Source organism: Pezoporus occidentalis, unplaced genomic scaffold (assembly GCF_034315485.1).
Source record: "Pezoporus occidentalis ecotype Australia unplaced genomic scaffold, CSIRO_AGI_Poc_V1 ctg9, whole genome shotgun sequence".
In the NCBI taxonomy this organism is placed as follows: domain Eukaryota; kingdom Metazoa; phylum Chordata; class Aves; order Psittaciformes; family Psittacidae; genus Pezoporus; species Pezoporus occidentalis.
In genome coordinates, this window is record NW_026916262.1 from 8338276 (window position 1) to 8366106 (window position 27831).

The following is a 27831-nucleotide window of genomic DNA, read 5'->3' on the forward strand; positions in this document are numbered from 1 at the left end:
AGGAAAAATACACTTATATATGAGCACTATGGGTATGAAAGTCACAAGTATCTTAGAATTTAGGCCAAGATATTCAGAAACATTCAACGATCTTGTGCCCCATGATGCTTGATTTTGGAGTGAATGTTTTCCATATTTGCTGGAAGTTAGAATCTTCTAGAGGCACAAAGAAGTGCCCAAAAACTAAGGGATGGAAAAGTCATGCTTTCAAACAGGAATGGGGAAAAAAGCACCAAAAATTAGTAAGATACACTTACTAGGAAAAAAAAAAAAAGTAACATATAGAAGGACAGGATTGTGAAGATAAAAATGGCAGAAAGGATTAAATGAAAAAGCTACAAAATACATAGATAATTAGGCATGGGACAGAAGAAAAGTAAGTATGCTACTCAAGTCTCTATTTGCAACTAAAACTTCAAACTGTAGGATGCTTAGAGACTCTGGAGGCCTACTGAAACATTCTCAGTATACTAATTTATAAGCCCATTTCAATGTTTGAGTTTCAAAAGCTTTACTCCCTGACTAGAAACAGTGGTCGAACAAGCAGCAGAGAAGACCAGAGAGGAGGGCACCACAGCCCTTGCAGCGCTCAGTGGCCGTGATGGCTAGTAGCACACAGATGGTTCTATGGACCAGAAGAAGCTCAAGGTTCACTGCTCCCTTTGGAAGTGCATGGGGAGGCTGAATGATGAAAATGGCTCTGACTGCAGGGTGTCAGCTCCACACTGAGTGCACTCATTGAGAGTCAATAAGAGCTACATTGACTGCATGCACAGAGAGTAATCCACATGCTAGCCTAGCCCAAGGAGAAAGTGGGGAGACCAGAGCATATGACACTTCCTTCACACAGGAGGAAATTATTCGTCTTCTTTGACCATAGATGTTCATTGGCATTTGCTTCAGGGAATAAACTCATACATGGACTGACTCACACAGTACCTATAATTAACCAAAATTAGGAAACATTGTCCTTGAGAGGAATCAACCCAGACAGATACTGTCCAAATGGGCATGTTGTGGCTTCAGGTATTCAGGATGAAACACAATGACAGTGATTTAGGGAATTTTGCATCCAGTATTCAATATACTTAATCCAAGAATTTATTGTTATGCTTGCCAAACTGAGCTAATGGAGCAGTACATTGTCCAAGAACAGTGGCACATTCCTTGGTACACTCTGATATTTTTGCCAATTTGGGTATTGCTTGAGAGAAGCTGCACATAGAAGAAAGGGTAGATAAAATGTATAGATATATTTTGATTTTTAAAGCCATATAGGATCATAAAACCAACTAATGCCACCAGTCGGAGGGGCACCACCAGTCTGAACTTTACGCAGTTACTTCAAGATCAAATCCTATTGTTTGTGTTTGACATCACCACATCTTCCAGAAATACACTGTCTGGATTTGAAAACTGCAAGTGACAGAGAATTCACCATATCCTTTGATATTCCTTTCATTAATTATTAATAATCTTTACTTCACTGACACAAGTCTGTCACTTTTCCCACTTGAATGAGCCTGGTTTTTCTTCAATACACTAATCTTTATTATATCTCTTTCCACTACATTAAAGAGCCTATTTATGTTTTCCCAGAGAAAGCATAGAAGCTTAACAAAATAATTTTCTCTACATTGATTTGGACATATCAAAAAAAAATCTAGTTGCTATTAATCTCCCCATTGTCAACACCTGCTGCATAATGTCAATAACTGCATTATTGATTACTGAGTGGCTATAGCTAAGTGCCCAAGAAAGCCAGAAAGAAAATCATCAGCTTAAGTTACACTGACATTAGTTACTTTATGACACAATTCTTTAATTTATGACCCTTCCTTCTCATACTCAGGCCTGGTTGCATTCTTGGTGAAACTACCTTGCCAAAATTCAGAAGCAACTTCATCAATGGTTAATGAAACCATACTCTCTTCTCTTAAGGGCATACTGAATTTATTCTGGCCATAGGCTGTTCTGTATTGTTATCTTTTATGGGCCAACTAAGACAAATTGATGTTAATGATAATTGTAAGATGTTGAAGTGTGTCAATCTTACCATTAGATGATCATTTACAATCATCAACTCAATGTATTTTGTTTCCTCTTCAACTTTACGTGGAATCCGACGAACCTACAGAGACAGTGAAAGTGTAAGACAGTGTACAGAAGTGAGTGTACAGGGAGAATATAACTGGTAACTAGAAATGGCTTCAGAAACCAAACTTCTCATGCACACATTTTTTCTACTGTCTCAATTCTGGTCTCAAATATTGATGAAACTTCTGGTGCTTAGCTGCATCATTTTTACAAATTCTTTCACCTCCACCAGGACATTTCTATGACCCTAAACAATGAAATCAAGTATCTAATCCCAAATTTGGGGGGTCCTTAAAGAAAGAGAATCCCCAGTGAGGCCTATAAATAGCTTGTGTCAGCTAGAATGTTTTGCTGGGGGGTTTTTCCACAGAGAAAGGGAACCCTCTTGAATTATTTATGAGAAAACTCTCTAACAATTCTATTATTTATTTGCACACTGCTCAAACACAGGACTCACCTCTGTGTTATGCTTGCTTTGCATTTAGAAACATTTATGATTGAGTTTCTTCATGGTGACCTTTATTAACTGCGTTTTCCAGAAGAGTTACTACATTGTTATGACTTAAAAACGCAGAGTAATGCCTAGTTTCTAGAAAGACAGCAAACTTCTGATATAAAGCAAGACCCTCAGGAATGACTTCCAGAATGCTCCAATGTCTTATTCACTTTTCTTTTGCCTCTGTGAGGCTTGTATTAGTTAGTGCTGTCAAAGTCATCTTCCCCTCCCACTGCTTTCAGTATTTCATTTTTGCCTACACTGTTCAGACCCCCTGACCTGGCTCTGATTTGACCTGTCCCATCGTTTGAACTCCATTCCTAAAATACAAAGAATTGCTGCTATCTTCCCAGGGTACAAACATCTGCACTTAGTGTCTCCCCCACTTTAATAAACAGTGGATGAACACTCAGTGTAGGAAATTAAATTTAAATCAAAGTCAAGTGAGATAAAGTAGCTACTTATCACCACTCCAATGTAAAAAAATACTTGTGAATGTTAAAACTATATTCAAAATGAGAGAAAATATTTTAGCTACTTTTCCATTTGCAATTTAGCAGTGCTTAATAACTTTATAACTCTTCAGGTAGGCAACGTTCAAGAGAACCCAACAATGTTTTGTCAACATTACATACCTCTTTTTGTTATAGCCAAACCAGCCCAAGCAGCAGTACTCCATCTGGCCAAATTAATTCAGCAGGCACAAAATAAAGTTGATGGCATATTATTTATAAACAAGTGTATTGGCACGTACCTGCCTTTTACTTCTTTTGTATCTTGGCTTTAAAACAAATTTCTGTGATGTTGCATTCATCTGCCAGAACTCTAAACAGAAAACACAGGCAAATACATTGAATGTTTACAAGAAGATAGCTCAATAATCAGTGACCCTGATGCCACATGACAGTAGATATGGCATTCTTTCACACATCAGCTGCGGCAGCAACTTATTTTTTCAAGTTTCCAGCTATAAAGGCAGCAATATTACAGATGCTTCCCAGTGACAGAGTTCTTATTAAAAACTCTACTAGTGATAATCTGGGTCTGCTGCAACACATGATCCGTGGGTGTCACGCTTCAGAAAGCGCAGCAGATGTTCTACGCCAAAACTTCACCAACATTGAGCATGTAATATTATTAGCACAGTGCTTCCATGGAGTGAATCGCATTTTTGGGAATTCAGCAGACATTACCTAAATTAGTAAGAGGAGCATGGAAGGCAGAATTAATGCTTTAAGATGATTACATTCACAAAGCAAAATATATTAGAGTTGAGAGTAACCTCATGAGATTTTGGTAATGCTCACAATCAATACAATATTCCTCCCTTCTAATCCCACTGTGTCTTTAACTTCTTAAACCTCTAATCATAAGCACCAAGTAGTTTGTTCTTTTGCCAAATCCCTTTCATCAAATCTATTACTAGCCACTCATGGAAAGGGGCACATGATAAACTAAGCAGAGACAACACTTGCTGTCACCCTTTTAAATGTCCAAGAAGTATTTTTCCATCTTTAATGTTAGATTTTTAATCCCTGCCTCACTTTTCCCTATACAGACCAGAAATCTCTTCCCTTCTCTTGTATAAGCATGTTTACTATTCATATAACCCCAAGATAAATTAAAGGTTTGCAGTTGCTTATTTTGTAATGTTATTTTTTTCCTTTTTCCCTTGACTACTTCCTGTCCTTTGTGCTTTCTGCAGCTTTGGACATTCTTTCAGCCTCCAGAAACTGAAAACTGCTGTCTATATTCCAGAGTGATTTTACCAGTCCTGTAGAGAAGCAGACAGTACTCTAAGAGTGATGTAAATTAAGGCACTGCCAATTCCCATACCTTTGTACACAACTTTTGGTTCTGTTGGAAAATCCTGAACAGTTTTGCTGGTTGGACAGGAAAGTTTCTCACAGCTCTACCTCCCACCTGCTGTACATTAATTGTGAAATTTCTGCAAGTGGCTCAAACAACAGGGTTAAAACCAGTGCTGATAGGAATTTGACAGGGCTGCCATATCAGCAAAACCTTAAAACTCAAAGTTGAATTGCCTATCTGACAAAACATTACCAGGAGTAAGCGCTAATCTTAATCTGGAGCAGCTACTTAATGATAAAACAAACTAGGAAAGCAAAGCATGAGCAACTGGTGTACTCTTGGCTAAGTCTTGGGGATTCTACTGTTACTTTAGTGTGTGAAGTCTGAAGATACCTTTTCATGGAGGGGTCTGCACAATTATAGGCCCTTTGCTTAGAAGTGTTTTCATGGTTACACCAGTGCACTTGAGGATTTTCTTTACAAAATGGACCTAAAATAAAGTAAATCACATCCAAGGGTCCCTATTTATTTCTTTCAGGCCTGAAGTCCCTAGAGCTCACAATAATGAGAAACTAAACCTTGAAAATTTTTTACACTTTTTTTTTTATTATGCTTTACATATGTTGATAGATTTACTTTGTGGTTTAGTACCATACAGCTGGCTTTCAACCTGTCATTTTAGCGTTTATGTTATGGTTAATAAACCTGATAAAAATACAACTTCTCAGTCAATAAAACAATCATTTACAATATGCACATAGGGTCTCAAATAACTTAACCAGCAAATGTGACCATTTACCCACCATCGGCAGTCAGTCATCTCTAGAAGGTAATAATGAAGCCATTTATGTTAATGCATTAACACACATCAACACTGCACTATCATTCACAAGCTGGATGAATTCATACAGGGTGCATTTCCAGCCAGGGACCCTCAGGCAAAAGAACATGACCAACAAAATCACAGGAAACACAGACAGCTGAGAAAGTCTACTGGAAATTTTGTTGGGAATATATTACCTTGAAAAAGTGTAATAAGGATTCATAGAATCATTTAGGTTGGAAAAGACTTTTATCGAGTCCAACTATAAACCTAACACTGCCAAGTCCACCACTAAAGTGCCACATCTACACGCCTTTCAAACAACCTTAAAAGGGCTTCTGTTATGCATGATTTGAAAAACAACACTTTCAATAGTGTTGTCTAAGACCGTGTCATTGCACTGTGTCTCAGTACAGATTGTGAGAAAAATAAGTCTACTGAATGATGAAGTTAAATGCCAAGTCATCCATCCAAGCTTTCTGATTTAGTCCTCATTACCTCTTCAGATCATTGCAAAGTACAGTATAATTAATTATTTTCTGCAATAGCCTTTTTTTTTAAATTACCCAAGGTGTAAAGTAATGTAAGTATATTGCTATCAAATTGTGGTATAACAGTGTGTGCTTTTACTATCATTGATATCGAGTAATTCCTGTTACTTGCTTTTTTTGCCTAACATCAGTACTGAAGCTGATGAAACACCCATTCCATTCCTAACACAGTGCTGAGTGGAAATCTTAGCTTCCACACAAACTCTTTTAAAGACAAGAAGAAAATCTTAACATCAGGAAAGATCTCCTTAGACTGGGCAAATTGATACATTAAGAGAGTAATAAGGAATATAAGAAACACTGATGAAATAACATACCACAGTGGTTGTTACTAATAATGGTTCTGCTGTAGTACTTTTCTCTTTTTTTAATCAACATGCTTTGGTGCATTAAACTGGTGGATTCAACTTGTAATTAATTCCTTTTCAGAATTTTAAAGGCAGAAACAATTTTATTCCAAAATCTTGAAAACATGAAATTTCACTATTAGGAAATCTTATAGAACAGCTGATAGATATCTACCAAATACCAGCTCTAGAGGTCTCATACTTCAACAACCTAAGGCAGAAGATTCATTTTAAACTCAGCAAATGTTGCATTATTTCCAACCTTTCAAATGACATGCTCAAGAAGTGTGACAAAAGATGCACTTTATTATTTGGCCTTATGTTCAATAAATTGTTCATATGACACTACCCTCTCCACAAGTACAGGGAATAACCAAGGTATGCACCTAAGGTGCACATACATAGGAAACTTCATGATACATATGTTGACATTTTGCACTGTATAAGCCCCTCCATCCCAACAACTCCTCGGGCAATCATCAGCAAAGGACATGAGGCATGAAGCTGGGATACTGTTTTGTTTAGACTCAGAAAGATTCCTTCTTCAGAACTGAAATCAAGGTGACCCAGTTATAACAATTTCCCTTGTTTTCTTCTCATTACCGCTCTGAATGATTCTACTTCGCTTAACAACTAGCAAACCTGCACACATTGTGCTCCTGGGGAGAACCCATGCGCAGTACCCAGCACTGTAATATTCCAGAGCCGACTGCTAGCATAGAACAAATAGTTTGTAACAAGATGACTGGACATCTATAACTCTTCTGAAGAAATTAGTCTAGAGGTTATTTCTACCAAAATGACAGTGTCTGTGAAGGACAGTTTTACTTATCTAGGATACATTTTGTAAAGTAGGAAAACGCATCTGTAAAACTGGCGAGCTCTTGACAGAATGGGGATATGCCATAAATACTGCAATTTTAACTTCAATTAACAAGTCAACTTCTCAGACGAAAACTCATTTTTTTAAAACCCTCTTATCCCTCCACACACAATATAAACTGTTTGTGGGATTGATCACTACCAGCACTTGAAACCACTTCTGCCTCCAAATTAATCTGTACTGAAATGCATGACCCACACCACAGCCAGTACTGTGAAAGATGCTGAACAGACTGGAGATTTGACAGTCACTGAACAGCAATGATACTTGGCAAGTTCCTATCTCCCAGACTTACAGTCACAACATGGTACTCATCTTCTATCTTAAAATAGGAAAATTCCATGAGGAGTTATAAACCAGTTGCAAACTGGGGTTTATTTTCACCACCTTTAAGCCACCTCAGTCTTTTGCTGTCTACAAATACTAGCATATAATGCAGTCCACAGACTGCATGACTTGCTAAGAGAAACATACACCACAACATGAAGGTCTAGTAAAGGTTTCGTTCACTGGATTCAGGTTTTTTCAGTGCTTCGTGTTCTTTTCCAGTGTTTTCAGTGGTTTAGATTATTTTTTTTTCCAGTGCTTTATTATTTAATCAGAAAAAAAAGAGATATACAAATAAACAATATACTATCAGAAGATTATCTATCAAATGCAGTTAACAAATTTGGCCTTAGACTAAAAGAAGTCAGTAAGTCATGAATATTAAAAAAAATCATACCAGATGGCAGGTCATCTGAAGGAAATTCAAACAACTTGGATTTGTAAACAGAATGGAAATGGAAGTCATCCTGAAATAGTAAATAATTGCACGTATTAAACCTGGATAAACTAATACACCTTATGAGCATTAAATAAACAGTTTCAAAGGTCCTTGTTATCTAGCACCTACACTAGTGAACATGCAGTTGCAAGGCACCATTATTCTACACACTCCTCCTCTTCCCAACTGTGACATGATCGCTAACACAACAGTTAATCATATTTTATGTGAAATATCTCAGTACATCCAAAGGAGTGGCTAAGCATGCTTGGAGCAAGGTTTAAGAGAACTGCCCAGTGAACATCAGTGAGAGTCACAACTGCTGAACTGCAGTTGAGGATGAACCAGCAGGCATGGGATGTAATGAATCCAGAGGAGGAAGTGCCAGAGACCGGGACAGGGCACTCACAGGCTTCTCCTGCTGGCTTCAAGGGATCCTCAGCACCCACTGGTGCTGCACTGTACATCCAGAGTACACGCATACTTACCACCACCTAATTTTTAGAGGTGTGCTTTCATTTGCGATGATGGGGACTCACATGTGAAGTAAATGAGTTGGGAATGAGGGGATTGGTTCCAGAGCCTTATGCCTACCCTGGACCCATGAATACCTGTATTTAACAAGCAACACAATAGGACTATGGTAAGTTCTACTTACATCTGAAGTGTAGTTTTCATCTGGCTCAATAAGGTAAGTATGATTTCCATCATAGAACATCCCACTGTCAAGAGCAGGAAATGTAAATACTGATTTAATAAATAAATACTAGTGCAACATGGAAGTAAGTTTAAAAGTTTATATGTTTCGAAAATATAAATATTTATGAAAGGAAGCAGTTAAAACAATTTCAGAAACTGAATGTACTTCTGAGTCAATCTTTTCTTTCTTTGCTTCAGAAAGATATTCTCTCCAGTGGTTATATACACTCTTCTTTCTTCCCCAGAGAGAGTCTACAACACATATGAACACCACCAAAATTGACTAATTTAGCCAACTTAAAATCCAGTTCAGAGCCCTCATTCCCATGCGAGAGAGATCTACCTGCAACAGATTAATAAGGAACTTAGGAACACACATATTTGGAACATGTGAACAGCCTTCACCCAAATAAAACATTATTGAATTGAACTGATCCTTTGGTTTTAATGGTTTTGATTAACTCCTCAGCATTTCATAGAGTACCAAATGCAAAGAACGTAATGGGCTTCTTTGGACCTATGTTCAGGGCTGGTTTGGGCATTTCAGCAATAATTGTTATGACAGATGATATTTTCTTTTTAAATTGAGTTAGTTTAAGTCTATATTTCTAGAAAACATTAAAGGCTATATGCAATATCCTATCACTATGGACATTATATGATAATCATGGGATTGAGATAGGAAATCCCATCAGACAGGCTTTAGATAGGTTGTGGTGAAAAGAGATACAATAGACCAACACTTCTACTGTACCCATGGTTCTGGCAAAGTATTCATAGTCTCTTTCTTTATGGCATAAAACCTTCTCAACCACAGAAATTTGAACATAATTCATGACAAGCCCACTGCTCTGTATCTCAGAAAATCTGTCACTTTGCTTGCAGACCCACAATCACCAGCTGTCTATATTTAATTCCAAAACACAGTTCAACTCTAAATCCAGAGTTTAGAGAGCCTTAACAGTTTGTCTTTTAAATGAATGAAGATAGTTTGTGACAGTAACACCAGATGCTTTTGCATTACTACTTGAATGTGCAGCAAAGGAAAGGTCCGTTTCTGAAAGAATGTTTTCTATTAAGTGTTACCTTAAGTTTACTTAGGTAAAGAGTGTACTGGAGTTTAGCCTTTGACATAATGCAGGATGCACAAGCATGGCTGAATTGCATCTTAAAAGAAAGTGGTAATACAGACATTACTCTGTAACAGTGTAAGACCAAATGGCATTTCTTATATCATCACCATTCTTATCTATAACCAAACTAACATTCATTTTTAATAACTTTGCCTTCATTTCAGTGACATCCCATATATGCATAATTGGGATTAGGCTATATCAGCATGTCCCCATCAAAGTGCCACTACTAAGGGCTCTAAGCTCAGCATGAATATGAGCTGTAAGTTCAACCATGGCACATAGTACATTACAGCAGCATGGAAGCAAGATTTTTTATTTATTTCGATTACTCTTCAGCAAGCTTTTAGGCATCAAAAAACCACCACTGGGACTATAAACAGGAAAACCAGATGCTTTTCTTTTTTCTTCTGCAGCTTTTCTTTTTTTTTTTTTTTTGTAATTCTGCAAAGGACCAGTAAAATACTGTCATTATCAGTATGATAGTCAGTAAAATACTGTGATTATTAAGAAATATAAGAATATATATATTAAGCTTGCAAACCATTACAGGTATTGATGAGCATACTTCTTTTAATATCATTCACTTATGGGGTTAACTGTGTAGGATTCACAGAAGTAGCTTGGGATACTGACTGTATAACATACATCAAGTGTGATCATATCTACAACTGAAAGCTGTTTCACCATTCAAATTACCTGTGCTTATTCTTTAGAAAGAAAATATTGCCCACAAAGCTTAAGATAAATATTCCAGCACCTGCTTAAGCTTCTTTGCCTGGGAATAAAATGAGATTTGGGAACATCCTGCTGTTCTTAATGAGGCAAAACTTCCTTTCCTCTAATTGCAATTTCACTTAAGCGCAGTCTGCACGATAAAGCACTACCAGCAACTGGCTTCTCACGCAACTGTTGCACCCAGCAGCACTGATCTCTCATCAAGTCACTCAGTGGTGACAAGAATAACAGTTATAGCTGACCTACAGATCTGACTTTCCCACTCAAAGTGTTCAGGGCTTGTTTCTAACCGACTTCAGGCCTTGTGTACTGTGAACAAACCACATGCTCACAAATGTATTAGAGAGAAAGCAATAGCAAAACACAGGCCATTTTAAAACCCTGAATTTTGATTATATCTATTCTTCAAACAAACAGATTTGTAGTCCTTAAACTCTAATTTGCAGTAATACCAGCAGTTTCTATATTCACCACCAGCAGGCAGCAAAATCATAGACCAATCTGGCGTGTGCGCGACTCGCCTTGAAACATGGGACTGCAAGTCATGTCTGACTATAGTTTATTTATATCCCAGCAACCAGAGTGGTTTGCATTCAAAGTTTTTTGTGTTAACTCATAGGAGACTGGGGTTACTGCAGATCCCACAGAAAAGAAAAAATCAATGCAAACAAAATGGCTTGCTCAGAGTTAAGGTTGCAGAGATATATTTCTCATTCGTAAAGTCATTAAGAGAAAAAAAAAATCATTATTTTAAGTATTCTGACAGCCAGTCATCTCATTAATTTAACTTATAAAAGGAACAACATAGACATTATCAACAGAAAAACTCATATGATTAAAAAAACACAACACTTTCTCACACGCATGAAAAATCCTGCTGTTATAGCCAAGATTGGGAGGTATTAATAAGAGTGGAGATTAGCATGAACTTTGGGAATATGAAGCTCGTTATTCTATTGAAGGCATCTGTTCAGTCTTAGGCACTTGCTAAAATTCATGAAAGCAAAGTTCCTGCCCTGCAGACCTTATTAGAAGATAGCTCTTCCCAGCTTCCTTTATTCCAGCAAGATGCAACAAACTGTGGTTGGAGCTAAGAAGCTCTGACTGTTGATCTGAGTTTCTAATAATTACTTAACACATAAAATCAGCTGTGGAGGACCTAGGTGTAATGATGAAAATGCACTGTCATAAAGCTTGACTTTAATATAGCTCAGCAAAACATCACTTTCTCATTCTGTAGGAAGGGAGAGCTGAATTGTGCAAGTAAAAACAAAAGCATCTTTCATCACTTAACTGTGTTAGAAGGGACCAATTTGAATATCAGGCAATGTAAGAACACAAAGCAGCAGGAGGGTCAGTCTTAAGAACAAGCCCACAAAAGGAGAGGCAGGAAAGGACATATGCAGGCTCTCCTTCCTTTCTGCTTTTCTTTTTCTCTTCGGAGTTAGCAGGGGCCAAGACCTAATGGATCACCGCTAATGGAAGCCATGCAGTGGCTCAGGATGCATTAGGATGCTACTATTTTTAGGCTCACTGTCCATACTGAAACTGGGCTCAGGTTTCTTGAGCTGTTCAACCTTGATCGTAACAGCTGTAAATCAGAGTAGTGCAAGGATGACAAGTCTTCTGCATGCATTCTCCCCCTTTCTAACAAATAAAATACAAATAGAAAAGAAAGACACTACTTAAATAAATGTACTTACGTGGCTGATACCAAACCTACAGAATAGTTGACAGACAATAAGCTGAAGATTTTTACCAGCTAAGCTCTGCTTCCTCACAAAAAGGCAAAGCTCAGGTAATGTCCACACAGGCTCGCTTGCTTCATGACTTTTTAAACTGATCTCAGTATCAAAAGCTCCAAGATCCCATAATTCCCAGATTCAACAGACAATGAAGTTACTTGGTTGCTCTGAAAACCTGACTAGCATCTTTCAATAGTGCCAAAAATAGGCAGGTCCAAAATCAACACACAGCTTCAGGAACTGTCAGATGACAGATTATTTAATTACATTATTACTAAAATTATGTACTTAAGAAAAAATATTGCACAATTTTATGTCCTTTTTTACAGATTTTCCAAGATTTTACTGTATCAAAGTATTATCCCATGCACACAGCTTAAGGAGAGTAATTCTGTGAAGAAAATGGATAGGACAAGAGAAGCTCTAAACAGACATTTTCATTTCTAAATAGTAGATGAAAACCATAAAATACATCATTATAGCAACAAGAAAAGAGCATACTTTCCATGGTTCCGGTCAATACTGGCAGTGGGTTTTATTCTTGTAGAATAAAATGTTTTCAGTTATATTTACCCTTCTCTCTCTATAACAAATTATCTTAAAACAATACCTGGCCACTGCCCTATGTCCTCAGTTAAAAAAAAACAAACAATAAAAGAACCTGTGTGCTTTGCCAGTGAATCCTGAAAGCAGGGGAACGAGCCTTTTGCAAGTTTCAAACTAAATCCAGTTTTCTGAAGATTGTAGAATACTTAATAATGGTGACAAACTAGTAGGAAAGAAAACAGCACTTATTTTACTATAAACAGCTTTATTTTGTTTAAAAGGCTAATAAGCTAAGGCCAGTAAAAACAAAACAGCAGACTTACTGTAATCCATGGCATGTTGACAAGGCAACAAATGATACAGGATTTCCTCGAATTTCTCCCTGATAATAGCAATGTTCTCCTCCCTGAAATTGGAAATTGAGACTGTAAATCCACAGGACATCGCACAGCACCACACTTCATCCTGTCAAACACTGGGTATTTTTTCATAAATACACTGCCAAGCCACTGGCATGGCACCTAGAATTGACTCATTCACAAGGGTATTTATCCCATCTCCTTTTAGCCATGGTTTGGTACCTAGATAAACATAATTATTTTGACTCTCTACACCAAATTAAGATATGGTTAGTGTGAAATCCCTGGAATCCTGAGACTGGTTTCAGAGACAAATAGCTCCAGAAGTGTCATCTTTCTTCAATGAATAGGAAAAGAGTGGGAATTAGGGGGCTTAGGCTCAATAACTGGTCTGCACCCGGCTACATCGGACAAGATGAAATCTGCTCTGAGGGGAAGGCAATTTTCTACTTCTGAGGAGAAAGGTATGCTTATCAAACAATAATACTTGATTAAAAAGGAGAACAAATTTGAAGTGCTCACTAGTGCTCCAAAACTAATGGGAACTTTAAGTATAACCGAACAGTAAAGGAATACAATTAAAATTAGTATTTGCCTCTTCTCTTCCGCAAATGTAATACACACCTCTCAAGTAGACCTTACTTAAAAAATCTTCCCTTTAGTTTCACAGAAGCCACACAGATAGCAAAGTAACTCCTACTGCACATACACCAATGTATTCAGCATTGCACAATGTCAACCTTTGTATGCAAAATTAGAAAAAAATGCCTTAAATTATCACTACCACACTAGACTGCAGAGGAACTTACCTATTAGAGCCTTTCCAAATTCACCCATGCCATATTACTGCACTACTGTTGCTTAAAGGACTGTAAGAAGATTGACAGTGCTTTATTTTTATAATAGCAACACTTGACAATTTCTATTCCCTATCAGTAAATGTACAAATAACCTACTGAGCCTAGCGTGCCCAGACATGTGAATATTTATGTCCATTTACTGCAGGGAGAGAAAGGCATTGCAATTACTCCTTTTTCAGTAGCCAGGAGTCACTTACATGATGGATAGCACAGTGATTTTAGATATCTGACATTAAAAGCTCTTGGATTTTCCTTTTCAAATATGAAAAAAAAACCAAGATCAGGCAAAAGGCAAGAAAACACACAGAATATGTCGGTAGCTTTGTGCTTTTTCCTGTTCCATTTTCTACAAGGCATGCAAAGTTGCTCTTTTGAAAGCAACTACGAAGTATGGGTGACTGTTCTGAGATGCTGTCCTTAAGAGCACAGGAGCCTGTTTGTCAGGGCACGGTTGCTCACGGGGAAAGAGACATCTCAGCTTGGTCACTAGACACGATCTGTTCCTCCTCAAAATCTTCTCTGGAGCATTCATTCATGCTGTGCTGCTGTTGGACCCAAAGCACTCAGTGCAGCCCATGACCAGCAACTGCAGCACCACAGAGAAATGCAACACCTCATCCAACAGACTCTGAGTCTGACACTATTTGGCAGGCTTGTTGCTTCACTCTGCAAGGAGAATCCCAGTGGCATATCTTCTGTTAAAAGCATTACACTTCTTTTTTTCCCTTCAATTTCTTTCAGTCTCACTATTTCATCATTTCCACATACCACTTCTTCCTTCCACTTGCTGCAGTGACAGCAGCCACCTCCACTGCCTATTCACCTCCACAACTCTTTTTCTGTGCATCTGGTACAGAAACAGGATCCCTTCACCAAACTGACCTGCACAGTGACCATCATGCCACTCACCAGGGCATATCTCTAATGAGATGTTTGCAGGAAAACACTACCAGTGCCAGGCAGGTAATGTTCAACAGGCTGCGCTGATGTTTATCTGGTTCACATCCAAGAGAAGCTCCAGGGCTGACCCTCCATACCAGGCTGCAACAAGGTGCCTGGCAGAAGACATACGATCTATCACCCTCAGACCAGCACTTCTCAGGAGCACCAAGCTATTGGGACTCAGGTGGAGCACAAGTGAAAAGGAGATGGTTTGAGTTTCTGCTTTGCACTCACATGCATTTTTGCCACCAACGTTCTCAGTTACGTGGGGTTTTAGACAGGCTACATCTTACTTTGTTTTATCTGAAGCCCTGGCTCATTTTCACTCTTTTATTCTTTTTTAAACCTACTTACTTCCTAGATCTTAGTTAATTTAAGCTCTCTTCATTTGAGATTTTCTTTCTTTCAGACTGTAGCATGTCCCCCACTATAGGATCACAGTACTGCTTAAGTCTTTCAGGTCTTCCTGCAATATATGCAATAGGGACTCCAGTAAGCTAATAACAAATCTATCAATCAAACTATATTGATAAGCTAAAACCTCTTGAATAATAAAATACTCTATAAACAAAACTCTTGCAGTAGTATTCCTGTAAAAGACAGAACTGGAGTAAGCACATGAATATGGGAATAATATTGAAAAGACTATCAGCAGGGAGTTGTACAGAGTTCTATCTGTGGAAGGAATTTGGAGTAAATAGACAGGTCGGTTTGTTCTTATAAAATGTAGCTAATATGTATCAGAAGTAGAATTTCAGGCTCCATTAGTTTGCTAAAACATGTCTTTGTAACCAGGAGGAACATTTTTTCATACTAAGAATCCAAGTCTGAAGCTCAGTGTGTTTTGATCTTCTTAATGAGAATCAGACAAATGCCCTGTGATAGTACCTCCAAATTAATTTATTCCATAATAATAAATCCATGAACAATTTTTTATGCACACAGATCTAGAAAAGAATTCCACAGAAATACAGATCTAAATTCTAGCCGAGGCAGCTAAATTCTGGAGTAGGAAAAACACAGACGCACAAATTCTATTCCACTTAATCAAATCAACAGAACTCTTTGATCTACTGAAGTTCACGGTAATTTTGATGGAGACAGAAATAGAACTCTGATCTTCTCCATCTCAGGGACCTATTCTTATCACGACAGAATGTTTATTTATATATGCTAACATCCAGGGGTATTTTGTACACACAGACTTAAGTTCCTGTCAACATAATGTAAGCCACCTCAAATCAATTAATAAAATCTAAGGTGTTTGAATGAAAATAGCTTTTTTTTAAGTACTTGATGATACCTGAAAATTGGTGTGTTGGGTTGTTTCTGAATAGAACTCTTCAGTGTAAGAAATCCTGCTCTCACAATACTTCTAAACGGAGTTCTGAGGACTCTTCTAACCTCAGCAAGGAAGTAAGAGGTGATGCAGTGAAACCAGATGGCACCAACATGGATGGCTCTAGGAAGAGTGATTGCTTAGCACTCTTAAACAGTGTCTCAAAGTGAATAAAACACGCCAGTAACAAGTGGCACATGGTGGGGAGGGTGAAAATTTTACCTTGTACTTTTGGGAAACTCATTTTCAAAAGTTCACAAAACCTGTGAAAAGAGAAGCATTTAAAGCTGCAAAGTATGGGACTGGTTCTGTACAGGGTCAGGACAAATGGTCAACATTTTCTTTAGAGTACATGTAATTTTGGATGAGAAATCCAGTATATGGGAGATCTAAGACCACCAGAAGAATAAACATAGTCCTCACATCTATCTTCTTTTACTCTGCTCTCGGAAACACTCACTGAAGGACCGCTACTGACTCTCTTCCCTATCGCTATCTGTAGCAGTGAGACAGGAGCTGAAAAAAAATCTTCACTTTTTCTTAAAAATGTTCTGGTGGCATATGAAAATTAAGACTTCCCGCAAGAGCTGAAATTAGCACCATTACCAACAACAGCTCAGTTGAGATCATCAAGGGTAGTTTGTGAAGAGCTATTGGTTTCCTGTAGCTATGAGAACCCCTCTCTACTCTTCAAAAACAGGCAGTAATTGCTCACCTCAGCAAATCAAACTTCCACACTGGCCTTTGTCAGCTACCAGAGAATGGTTTAGTGTTAAGATGAAGAGAAAGCAAGACTGCTCTTTCAACACATGCCAGCCATTACCAGCACATTTACCCCTTTCTGTTCTAAAACTGAACCTGCCCAGTGTAGAGCCTGGGAGCAAATTAGGCTGAAGATCATCATCTCCTATGAGACAAGGTCAGCGTGTGACAATGTCTGCAACACAGGCCTGCAGCACATGTACCACACACTCACCCCATATCCAAAGGCAATCAAATGCTAAAGCAGAGAGAAGTTCAACATTTCTGCCTCCACAAGGCACACAGCCACTGTTCACACTGTGGTTAGCACAATGCCAGGCAAATTTTCTGCCAACGCACATGACACGTACTTGATGTTTCCTCAGTTCAGTAAGTTCTGCTTCCTTCATGAAACTTCTCACCTTTACAGTGACTTCCAAGACCAATGCAGACTATACAGATGTTTAATCAGAAGTCTATTGATTCAGGGAGCTAAAAATGTACTAACAACCTACCAAAAAATATAAAAATCAGAATGACTCCAGGGTCAATTAGAAGAAATGAATCATTATGACAATGGTCAGTTTATGACTTAACCTTCAACTTATGCTTAAATTGGATAATTATAGCAAAATCCTGAATGAGGGGTATCTTGCCCTGTGATCTGCTACAGCTCCTCACCAATGAGCAAGCAACCCCTTTTGCCCATGTCTGTCCAAGTTTTCCTGCAGCATGTCTGAATAGACAGTGTGACAAAGACACTAAAAAATGTGAAGGCAGAGATTTAGCAATGCAAGTAAAATCTGTCCCCATTTCTATCTTTTAGGATAGTTTGTCCCTGCCCAGAGGAGCACCAGCTGCTGAGTAAACACAAAAAGAGACAAAACCCACATGAACTGATATTCTCAACGAAGGGGGAAATAAGTAAAACAAAAGAGCAGCCACGACAGTCAGTGATAGCGGTGGTTCACTTTTCTCTGCAGTCTCAGTGAAGAAACTGCTGACCATACACTGACAGTGTTTGTTATTCGCCTCAGAGACACTATGACCTTCCCAGGGGAGAAAAATTAAGGATGCACGTTCATCTGCTTTCAAATAACACCCGACATCAGATCTTCAAGTAAGCAATTTTCTGCAATTAGGAGAGGTTCTGGCCACTAAAACTCATGATACACTCAGACACTGACCCTAAAATTAATAACTTCCTTCTTCCAGCAGCTACCTATTCCTATTTTAACACTCATTAATCCAGAGGAAAGGAGATTGCTGATCTAGTTCAGATCCTAGTAACACAGCTCCCTCTTTCTTTGCAGCAGAAAGCTCCCAAAAGGCCAGCTAATCACCACACCACCATTCTGTGAAATGCCATATAATGATTAGCTTTTTAAAGAGCTACCCATTGTGGGGTCACTAGTTTGAAAACTGCTTCCTGAGTAATCACTTAGATCTATTTACAAATTATTGATGCTTGCACAAGTTTTGAATCAAGGATAACTAAGGCTGCATGAGAAAGGGGAACAGGAGAAGAAAATGCACACCCTCTTGCTGACTTCTACAGCAGAAAACAACTGAGAAAATGGATGGGTTTCTACTTGTAAGTAGAAAAGTCAAAACGGCACTTTGAGCTTTATAACTGAATCAAGAGAAAATCTCTTTTAATCGACATGTGCTTCGGCAAAGGCAGGGGCCCAGCTGGCAGGACCATGCTGTCCTGCAGCACAACCCTGGGCTCAGCCCTTACACAGCTCATAACAACTCCAAGGATCCTCGCATCACCTCTTTGCAGAGTAGGTCTCTGGACTTGGCTGTGGTGTACTGTAGACTCCTGACAGCCAACTGTTTTGAATATGTGAATGGTTCCCTCCCATTGTAGGAGGACAGCTATCATTCATAAAACCTGGAGCCAACGTGCTGTAGTGACATTAGGTTATAACACTATTTCAGATTCTAAAATCACAAATACGGATTCCAAAATTAGGATAAAGCATCACAGCTTCTAAGGCTTCTCCACAAAATGCCCATGTTTGAAGGCTGTTTGCAACACTTAAAAAACACAGACACGCGTTTATGTGACAGGATCCTGCACATAGGAGACTCGTTCCAGCAACCATCGGTGACTCATGGTAGGTGCTTTCAGCAGATGGCAGTGCTATCAGCCCAGCTTCCTGGTTCGGAGGCCAAACCAGGCTTGTGTTTACTGCCATGTAGCTATGAGAGAAGATGCTCTACGAACGTAGCTGCAGGGTGTGGACAGAGAGCTCACGCCAGCATAACACCATCTGGTCTAGGAGCTGCCTTGGCATCTGCTTGGGAAACAGCCTCTTGACTTGCCTTACCTTGGTGTTTGGGAAAATTATTTTAATTATCAGCTGCCAGATAAAGATGAAGCAGAGGAGAACAGGGCTGGCTACCACTTTTGCCTACTCTGTTGTCTTTAATTCGGCTCTTGTAGAAATGCCTAGAATCTCTGAGTCATGGCAGACAAGTCATTTTAATGACATTTTGTCCCATTCCTGCATGCCTGTATGTAGACAAAAGGGAGCAAACATTTTAAGGGACTATATGAAAATTTATTATAATCTACCTATACTAATCTGTCACATCATTTCATCAACCTACTCTGAGTCTGAAGCCAAGTTATAAGCACATGATGTACAAGATTACTACAAACACAACACAGAGGATGACATGTTGGAACACACCTACAGGGATACCAATCAGTCAGAAGACAAAGTTCCGAGTAAAATGCAGAAATATACTAATTAGATTTCCTCATTGGCTCATCATCTCTGAATGACAGAAACTTCTGTTTAAGTGAGAATTCACAGAGCTTGAGACTGTGTCAGAAACATTAACCTACTGTATATAATACAGTGCCAGTTCAGGATCTGTAGGGAACAACAGATGTATATAGCCAAAGCTATTTACAGAAGTCAAGACCAAGTCAGTAAAGACATCTAGCTAAGTCATGCATGGAAGCACTCTTTCAGAGGTTCGGCAGCTTCAGTTTGGTTAGCTTAATTCACCCCCAAAGGGATTATGTTAAACCCCAAAATATACTTTCATTTTTTAATATGAACATCTACAAAGTCATTTAATGCTCCTTAATGTTATAGCAGTCATTAATTTCTCTTAGGCATACTTTGTCCTTGAAGGGTATGAGTTTACAGAACACTTGGTTGATGCCACTCTCTGGGAAATAACTCATGAGGTGCGCAAAGTCTGGCATGACTTTTTTGCAATTTCAAGCACTGGACTGCTGCCTTCCCTCTGGGGCATGTGAAAACCACAGCAGGGAAGAAGTGACTCACGATGGTCACAAAGGCACCTGACTTCTCCCTTCAGCAGAACCAGGACTTCATTACTGGGGCCCACATCCACAATGGGATGTAGGTTTTAAGCTCTTGGTGGCTTCCACTTTCTGACAATTTTTCTCCCCTCCATGACCAGCTAAAACCACTGGATTTCTTTTTTTATGTCACAAAGAAAAGGACGACAAGATAATTAAACCTGTAAGATCCTACATGAGTCACAATCTGAGAGTCATCCTACGGTAGTATATTAAAAAACACGGCCTGGGAAGGACTTGTAATACTGAAAACTGCCACTTTCAATTTCCTGCTTCTCAGAAACAGGATGTATGTAAAAAGTAAGCTAGCAACAGCAGGAACATAAAAAACATATAAAAAATGTTAACGCAAATGTACATTAGAAATGCCAACTTGTAGGACCACTGGGTCAGGCAAATGCATTATATATGATGGCTGATTATCTTGCCCTGGTACCCCACAGAGGACATTATATTTTACTAAACCCCAAAAGGATTGCCTTCATAACTAAATCAAAGCTAAAATAGGAAAATGAGATATTTCTCATTGCCTATAAACTCAATGCAGCAGCATAACATTGCTGAAATAAAAGATGTCCAGATTAACTGAAAACACACAGAAATTTCAAATTTTTGTAATCTCTTCTTAAGACACATACAGCAACACTAATTTTAGATGAAATCTATGGAAAATAGTTTGACCAGTATACTCTGGGACCACAGTTTCTATCAGGTATATGCCATAGAGTCATTCCCTGCTCCGCTACTACACTCTTATCATCTTCTTCTTGGACTTCGAATTTATGAACTCCCACCATACAGCAAAATGCCTATAATTAGCCACTAAGTGAAAGAAGTTGTCACTTATTATATCCAATTTCATCCCATTTTTATTTACTCCACTGGTCAAAGATAACTACTTCTCCACCTTCTTCTGTACATTGTAATGCTTCCCAGGTTTGCACTGCTAGCAAATTTTATTAATATACTTTTTTTTTTCTTTTTTACCTAACTCATTAATGAAAATATTTGATGAGAGCAGTCTGAAGATCAACCTTGCAGGAATTCCCTGCTAAACTGTGTCAGCCTCACAGATTCCCTGTCAGCTCTTCTTCAGATAGTTTATTGCTATTACTAAAAGTAGATTACAGCCTAGATTTATTAATAATATGCCATGAGGTAAGCAGGACTCTGTTGAGGGAATAGGGAAGAGGAGCTCTGACAACATTACAGGAACCCTTCTTCAAAAATCTCCTCTCAAACAAGCAAGAGAGCAATTTTTCTGGTGCTAACAACTTCTCTAGTCCCTGGACACAGCTGAAAACGGCCTGCCAGAAAAAGGAATATATAATTCCTGCATTATTTATGACTTGTTCCTTTTCATTTTCTTTCCTTCCCCAGGGGCTCATCACCAGGTTGTGCAAGCTCTGGGTACATGCACACACAGCTTACCCACCAGCCCCGGGCTCCAGGCTCCCAGGGAAGAGACACCCTGTGCTCCCCTCCCATTCCCTCCCATCAGCCAAACTGGAGCTCCAGTTTTCAGGAAGAAAATGTAATCCTTCCCAAGAAAGCCTGTTTAGCATACGGGCTTTTCTGGCAAGCTGAAATATCTTCCTCTTTGATTACAAAACAGTGAATTAACAAATGCTAAAGGAAAATTAAGAGATTCTTCTATGGAGCTCAGACATTGGAAGACCTTAAAACTGTAAGATACTGGTGGAAGCACCTCGCTGTAAGACTGGAAACATACCAATCAATGATTAAAATGACCTCCTCATTGGCTCAGTGTTTATTCTGGCTGCACAGCTAATACTGTAGACATGATCAGTTCATACCTGTGGCGACAGAGTCAAATGTTGGGATACTACTGAGGATAAGGTCTTATCAAACACAGGCACTAAGATGTGCCCTCAGTCACAGGCAGACTCCCTGAGCAGATCAGATTTGAAAGAGTTTAACAGATAAAGCAATACCCATCATATTGAGGCTGCTTCTATATTATTTTCCTGGAAAAGGACATTTAAAGAGCCTTTCAAATACACAGCACACATAAGCTGAGACTTTAACACAGCAAGGCAAGTAAGAACAATAATCTTCCCCTCTTGCACACAGGCATTAGAATACCCATAAGCTACAGCAACAGGCATTTTGTGAATGCTATCAGCCAAGGGCTCTTCTTTTCTGTGCAGCATTAAAATGCATTTGCCCCACAATACTCATCCCCCAAACTGCAATGATGGCACCTCTGCTAGAGCCACTGCAGAGCACAAGGCCACGATGGGGCAACCCAGCTCGAGAGGACGGCCACAGGTGGTTTGAAGAAAGGCACTGGGCACTCACTGTATTGCTCGCATCCACTGCTGCACAGGCAGAGGCTGAACATTGCAGGGACACAAAGCCACAAGGCAATCTCAACCCACAAGGCAAGTTTGGCAAAAGCTTCTCCATCAACACCACAATGGAGGAACACAGTACTTAGCATTTAATATTATTCCATTTATGTTGTTTAATGCTATCATGATCATAAGCATGCTGTGAAATAGAAGCAAAAAGCAATATTCTTTAATGCTGTAAGCATAAAATAACATGGCTATTTTGTACCCATAATACACATACTGTGTTTATACCACCGCACTGAAGAATCTTAGGTCTATGAAATATAGTTCCTTCTAGTTATAGTTAAACAAGCCATCAAAAATTCATGGCATTTATCTACCACAACTCTACCTGTTCAGATTCTCTGGGATCTGAACTATTTTCATTGCTTAATTTTTTTCAGAAAGCAATTTTATAAGCACTCATAGACTTGTCCAATGTTTTTGAGGAATACAGGCATTTATTTCTACACTCTCCAAAGAGGAAAACTGAAACATTTTATATGAGACATTGTCACTGAATAGATATCAGTTATTCCTTCTGAGGGAGAAAAATCCAGCAATGTGAACTACTCAGCACCATAGCTGGGTTTTGCCTTTTGTCTTACTGACAGCATCAGTGACAGAATGATAGCCCCCCCCAAAAAAGAGAGATAGATAAAAGGACACAGATATACTGCAGCAACATTAAGTACACACAAGTTATTTATGCGTTGTGAGCATAGGATGATCTGGACTGACACAATCAGGAAAAGGCAATGCATGAAGGGTTTTTCTCTTTCTTATTAATTGATTATTCTCTTTGCTACCAGAGGGAATTCAGGCCAATACTGCTGCTTTCCTAGGAGTTACATCTAAATTAAAGGAGGTGGGAGACACAAAAGTAATTCAAAAATCCCCCCCCCGGCAGGGGGTTTAGAACTAGATAATCTTAAGGTCCTTCCCAACCCAAACCATTCTATGATTCTATGATGTACCTCCTTTTGTTTTTCTTAAGCATTGCACATTGATGCTGGTTTAATAAGAATGTCTTAGGTGCTGCCTAACTGAAAAATCAACAAGGACATCTCACAGAAAAGCCCCGCTTCTGCAGCTGCTAAATGCCAGCATCTTGCAAAAACGTGTAACATTCCACCTTCCCAACAGTCCGATGCATTAACAAATTATGCAGCAATCAAATATAATTGAACTTTCTTTTATAATAGAAAGGTGTGTTACAGATGAGGACTCTCCTCCCCATAAAAAACCCTTTGCTCCTTCAAAGTTGCATTTTTAATGATCGGAACGTTTCTCCCTTTCCCTCCCCCCATCTCCTGTCTGAAGCATCCTAAGTAATGGCAGAAGATCCATATGTATTTTACAGCACAGGAAGTTTGGGGGGGGGGGGGGGGGGAGAGGAGGAGGACTGGCAAAAGTAGTTATCAACACATCACACACAAGCCAAGGCAGACATCTACTTCCTGGACACATTCATGCCTGTAACATTCCCAAACTGCTGAGTGCACATACATACAGCTGCCTTCCCACAGTAATTCAAAGCTCCTGCCCTCTCCCATATTGCTGATGGCACAACAGCAGCACTGACAATTTCCATGTTTATGCAGTATTTCTGCACCAAGAAATACAAGAGGGAAATATATATGTATTTTAAAGAAACACGTCTCCTCTTATTGCTAAGAGGACTAAGAACAGAGGAAGCCCTTTTGAACAGGCTTGCTCAAAGCTGGCAGCTGGCAGTGGATGGCAGATGGACATTTTCTTTCAGTCACTGTTTCCCCCACCAAGGCAGCAAGAGAGATGTTGCCAGGCCGCCTCTCTTTCAGCCTACAGCCAAAGATAAATTGTAGAGAGGTGGGTGAAGAGCAGCGCATCAAAGCAACTGATAGAAACCTGGCTCCTTTCTGAAATACCTCTTCTCCTGCTTCTGCTTAAGAATATGCTGCATAGCAGAGTGCATATTTTCTGATTTATTTATAAGTTGCACCCTTTTACTAGCTATTTTTAAATAAGTATCTAAGCAATCTGCACAATCCCTAAAATCGAGTACAATAATTACATGTATTGTAAGTACCAATTTAAAGGTGGTGTTACCAGTTATGGTAAACAATTTCAACAGAAATCACCATAATGAAAAATTCTTGTATTGGCAGTAGGATTTTCAAAATATTTGATATAAAGCAGAGTTCAGCTTCTCAAATACAAAACAGATACTGCTGGGCTTTTCAGAAATTATTTGATGGATGAACAGAGCTCTCCAGGGCACTTACAGGTGCTCTGAAAAATACTGGCTGGACAGAGGGAAGCAGATTTATTTTTAAACATCTACTGGCACTGAAATTAACCTCACTCAGTGCCTGGCATCAAAATATACTCAGCAGCCTGCACTCTTCCAAAAATCTTTTGATATATGAACTTTTCTGACAATGACTGTGGCAAACAGGCTCTTATGGACATTTCGTCACATCATCTACTTCCCTCTCCTCCAATCCCAGACACGGGAATGCAGCAAAACAAGCAAGAAATATACATCCTCCTTCCTGGCACACTTCCGTAGGTCTGCTGCCTGTCGAACTCCTGGAGCAGTGGGTGAGGAAGCGGCAGAAAAGCACCCTTGCACACCCTGGCCATTCCTGATCCCCTGCCCATGGGTGTGCAAGGTGCAGGGGAGCACGGAGAGGGAAACATACCACCGAGCAGCAGTGCCCCTTCTTTGCAGTGCAACCTTGTGATCCTTTCACTCTCAGTTCAGTTCATCTCAAGCATCAAGGTCAACACAGCAATGATGGTTCTCTGCTTAAAGCATACTTGGAAGTACTAAGCAAGGCAGTGACAGCCATCCCTGAAGGTATACCACAGCGAACTGAAGGGGAAATAATCTCTGGAACCCTGAAGACTGAGAGATGTTTACCCAGAAAACATTTTATGACCCTTCCTCCAAAAGGCCCAATTCGCCCTTTTCTTCCCCCTGCAATTAAACAGTACTTACATGACATGAGCCACTGATTTCAAACATTTCCTTGCTTGATTAAGGCTTACATATCAGAAACTGATTTGTTCTAAGTTAGTGATAGGGCTCAGATAGATTAATTTAGCTAACTTTCATATATGCCTTGACACAGACAAATGGATTGTTTTGGTCTTATTAATATCAGCTATTATCTTTATTTCTGCTTTGACTCATATTCTGAATCTGAGTCAAGACTTCTTGACTGCAGAGTATGACTGCCTGAGAAATTAGTCTTTACAATATAATGGAACACGGTATGTGTTTGCCTCAGTCTGATAATGAGTCTGATAATGACTATTATCAGAGAGTAGAAAGCAAGCAGATTTCAAGTTTTCAAATGATAGAAAGGGATAAACCAAAGGAAGCAGGTATCCTCAGCTACTCAGTGGCTAAAGGATTTCCACTTTCACACTGCAGATATTAATACATTTGTTTCAGGGTATTCAGATGAACTCAGATTCAGTAAAAGACTTTGAAAGGTTTTTTAATAAAATGTAAACTTCTAACAAAATCTGACCTGATTGATAGCCATATTTAAAGAGTTTCCATTACATACAGCATATATTGCATTTATACACCTTTTAGGTAGCCTACAGTTTTTATACCTGTGATTGTTTTTTTATACAGTGATTTTATACTTGATATCTTCAAAATATTATCCTAACAAACAGAGGGTCCTCAGGGAAATTCTCCCATGTTGCATGCAAGTTAAAACACTTCTGCAAAGGCAGTAGGACATTTCACAGAAGACACCTGCAACAGGATCTTGTAGCCATCACACCAACAAATACACAGAAAAAGAAACCCAGAACTTAAGACAGTGACTAGATATTTGGAAATCTTATACAGTAAATTTTACTGGTCTCAAACTTACAAAGAAGCTCATTAAAAACAACAAACTTGGGGTTTAGTACAATGAGGAAATACTAGCTACCAAACCATAAAGATTTTCTTTAACGGGCATCAAAAGTAAATTATGTTTACTAGTGAAAAGGACTACCATACATACACTTTTCATGGATAGCATTTTGATATAAACATTAATGTACTGAATTTGCCAATAAAGCGGTTTTTTTTTCTTAGTAAAAAAATGAAAAGTTAGAAGACATGAAACTCATTTGCCTTGGAAGAGTGAAACAAATGACTTGAAAATTCAGTTCTCCTTACAAGAAAACAGGTGAGTTTGCATTAGCAGCAAAAGCAAATCAAATTTAAAAATCAAAGCATAAAACAGGAAATTCTTACTTTCACTTCCACTGTCTTCCCACCTTGCTCGATATGCCTCTCAAGATATTCAGAAGACAATAGGTCACTGCAAGAAGAAAAAAAGAACCATAAGCCTCGCGCATGTCTTCTTGCACTCCCTCTCAGCAAGCACTGATTAAACATTTACATTTGAAAAGGGCAAAACCTGCAGGATACTTTTCCTAAAATGTCCATAAAAATCACTGAAACAACCACCTCCAACGGAGTCACACAGTCCATGGGATACGTTCATTTTTAATACCAGAAGGCAGAACAAGAAAAACTGAGGGTGGGGCTCCTTCACAGAAGGTTCAAACCAGCCCGTGATAACAATTTTAAGTCAGAAGACTTTTCTATTTGTAAGTAAAAGCAGTACATAAGTTAGGTGAATTTTAAAGAAAGAAAACAGCATAAAGATGAGAAAACATTTGAAGTCACTTCTGCAGTAGGCTGTATCTGAGGTAAAATGGCAGCTGTGTTCGGCAGACTTCTAAGGACACAATGGCACACAAGGTCATGAAATGACCTTGTAGTAGCAATATGGTGAGATCAGTATCACAGTAAATGGGCAGAGAGAGCCACCAGCCACAGAAACTGCACCACACCATAAGCTCACAGCCAGCTCCACCCAGTGTAGGCAGGCGGCAGGTGCCATGCTGTCCTTGGGCAGCCAGGGCAGTCACCCACTGCGCTTCCCCTTGCAGCACTGTGGCTTCAGCACAGGAAAATGCTCTGGGTGACAGCAAACCCAGACTCAAAAGTACACAAGGCTTTCGAACAAACACTGAAGAGAAGAAACAATCAGACCTGAGGCAAATTTATATAAGTTAAATGCACACAGCATTTATTACGAACTTCAGCGCTAAACCAGTCAAATCCTCTCATACCCAAGTTATTGTCTAGGAAAGCACATCATCTACATCAGAAATTTCACTAAATATGTTCAAAGATTTCAAAATTTTACCAATTATTGTATACATCTGTGTAAAGATTTGA

The 27831-nt window shown here is 39.0% G+C and overlaps 1 protein-coding gene across 13 annotated transcripts in view; it reads right to left on the bottom strand.

Moving 5' to 3' along the window:
* The window catches only part of ADAM22 (ADAM metallopeptidase domain 22), a 131213-nt gene that overhangs the window by 46264 nt on the left and 57118 nt on the right, over positions 1–27831 (bottom strand). For all 13 annotated transcript variants that reach the window (XM_062605044.1, XM_062605041.1, XM_062605052.1 and 10 more), the window contains exons 4-9: positions 26836–26902; positions 12960–13042; positions 8434–8497; positions 7734–7803; positions 3348–3418; positions 2057–2131 (exon numbers count right to left, since the gene is read on the bottom strand). In XM_062605044.1, the coding sequence (XP_062461028.1) occupies positions 2057–2131; positions 3348–3418; positions 7734–7803; positions 8434–8497; positions 12960–13042; positions 26836–26902 (430 nt within the window). The remainder of the gene's footprint in view (positions 1–2056; positions 2132–3347; positions 3419–7733; positions 7804–8433; positions 8498–12959; positions 13043–26835; positions 26903–27831) is intronic.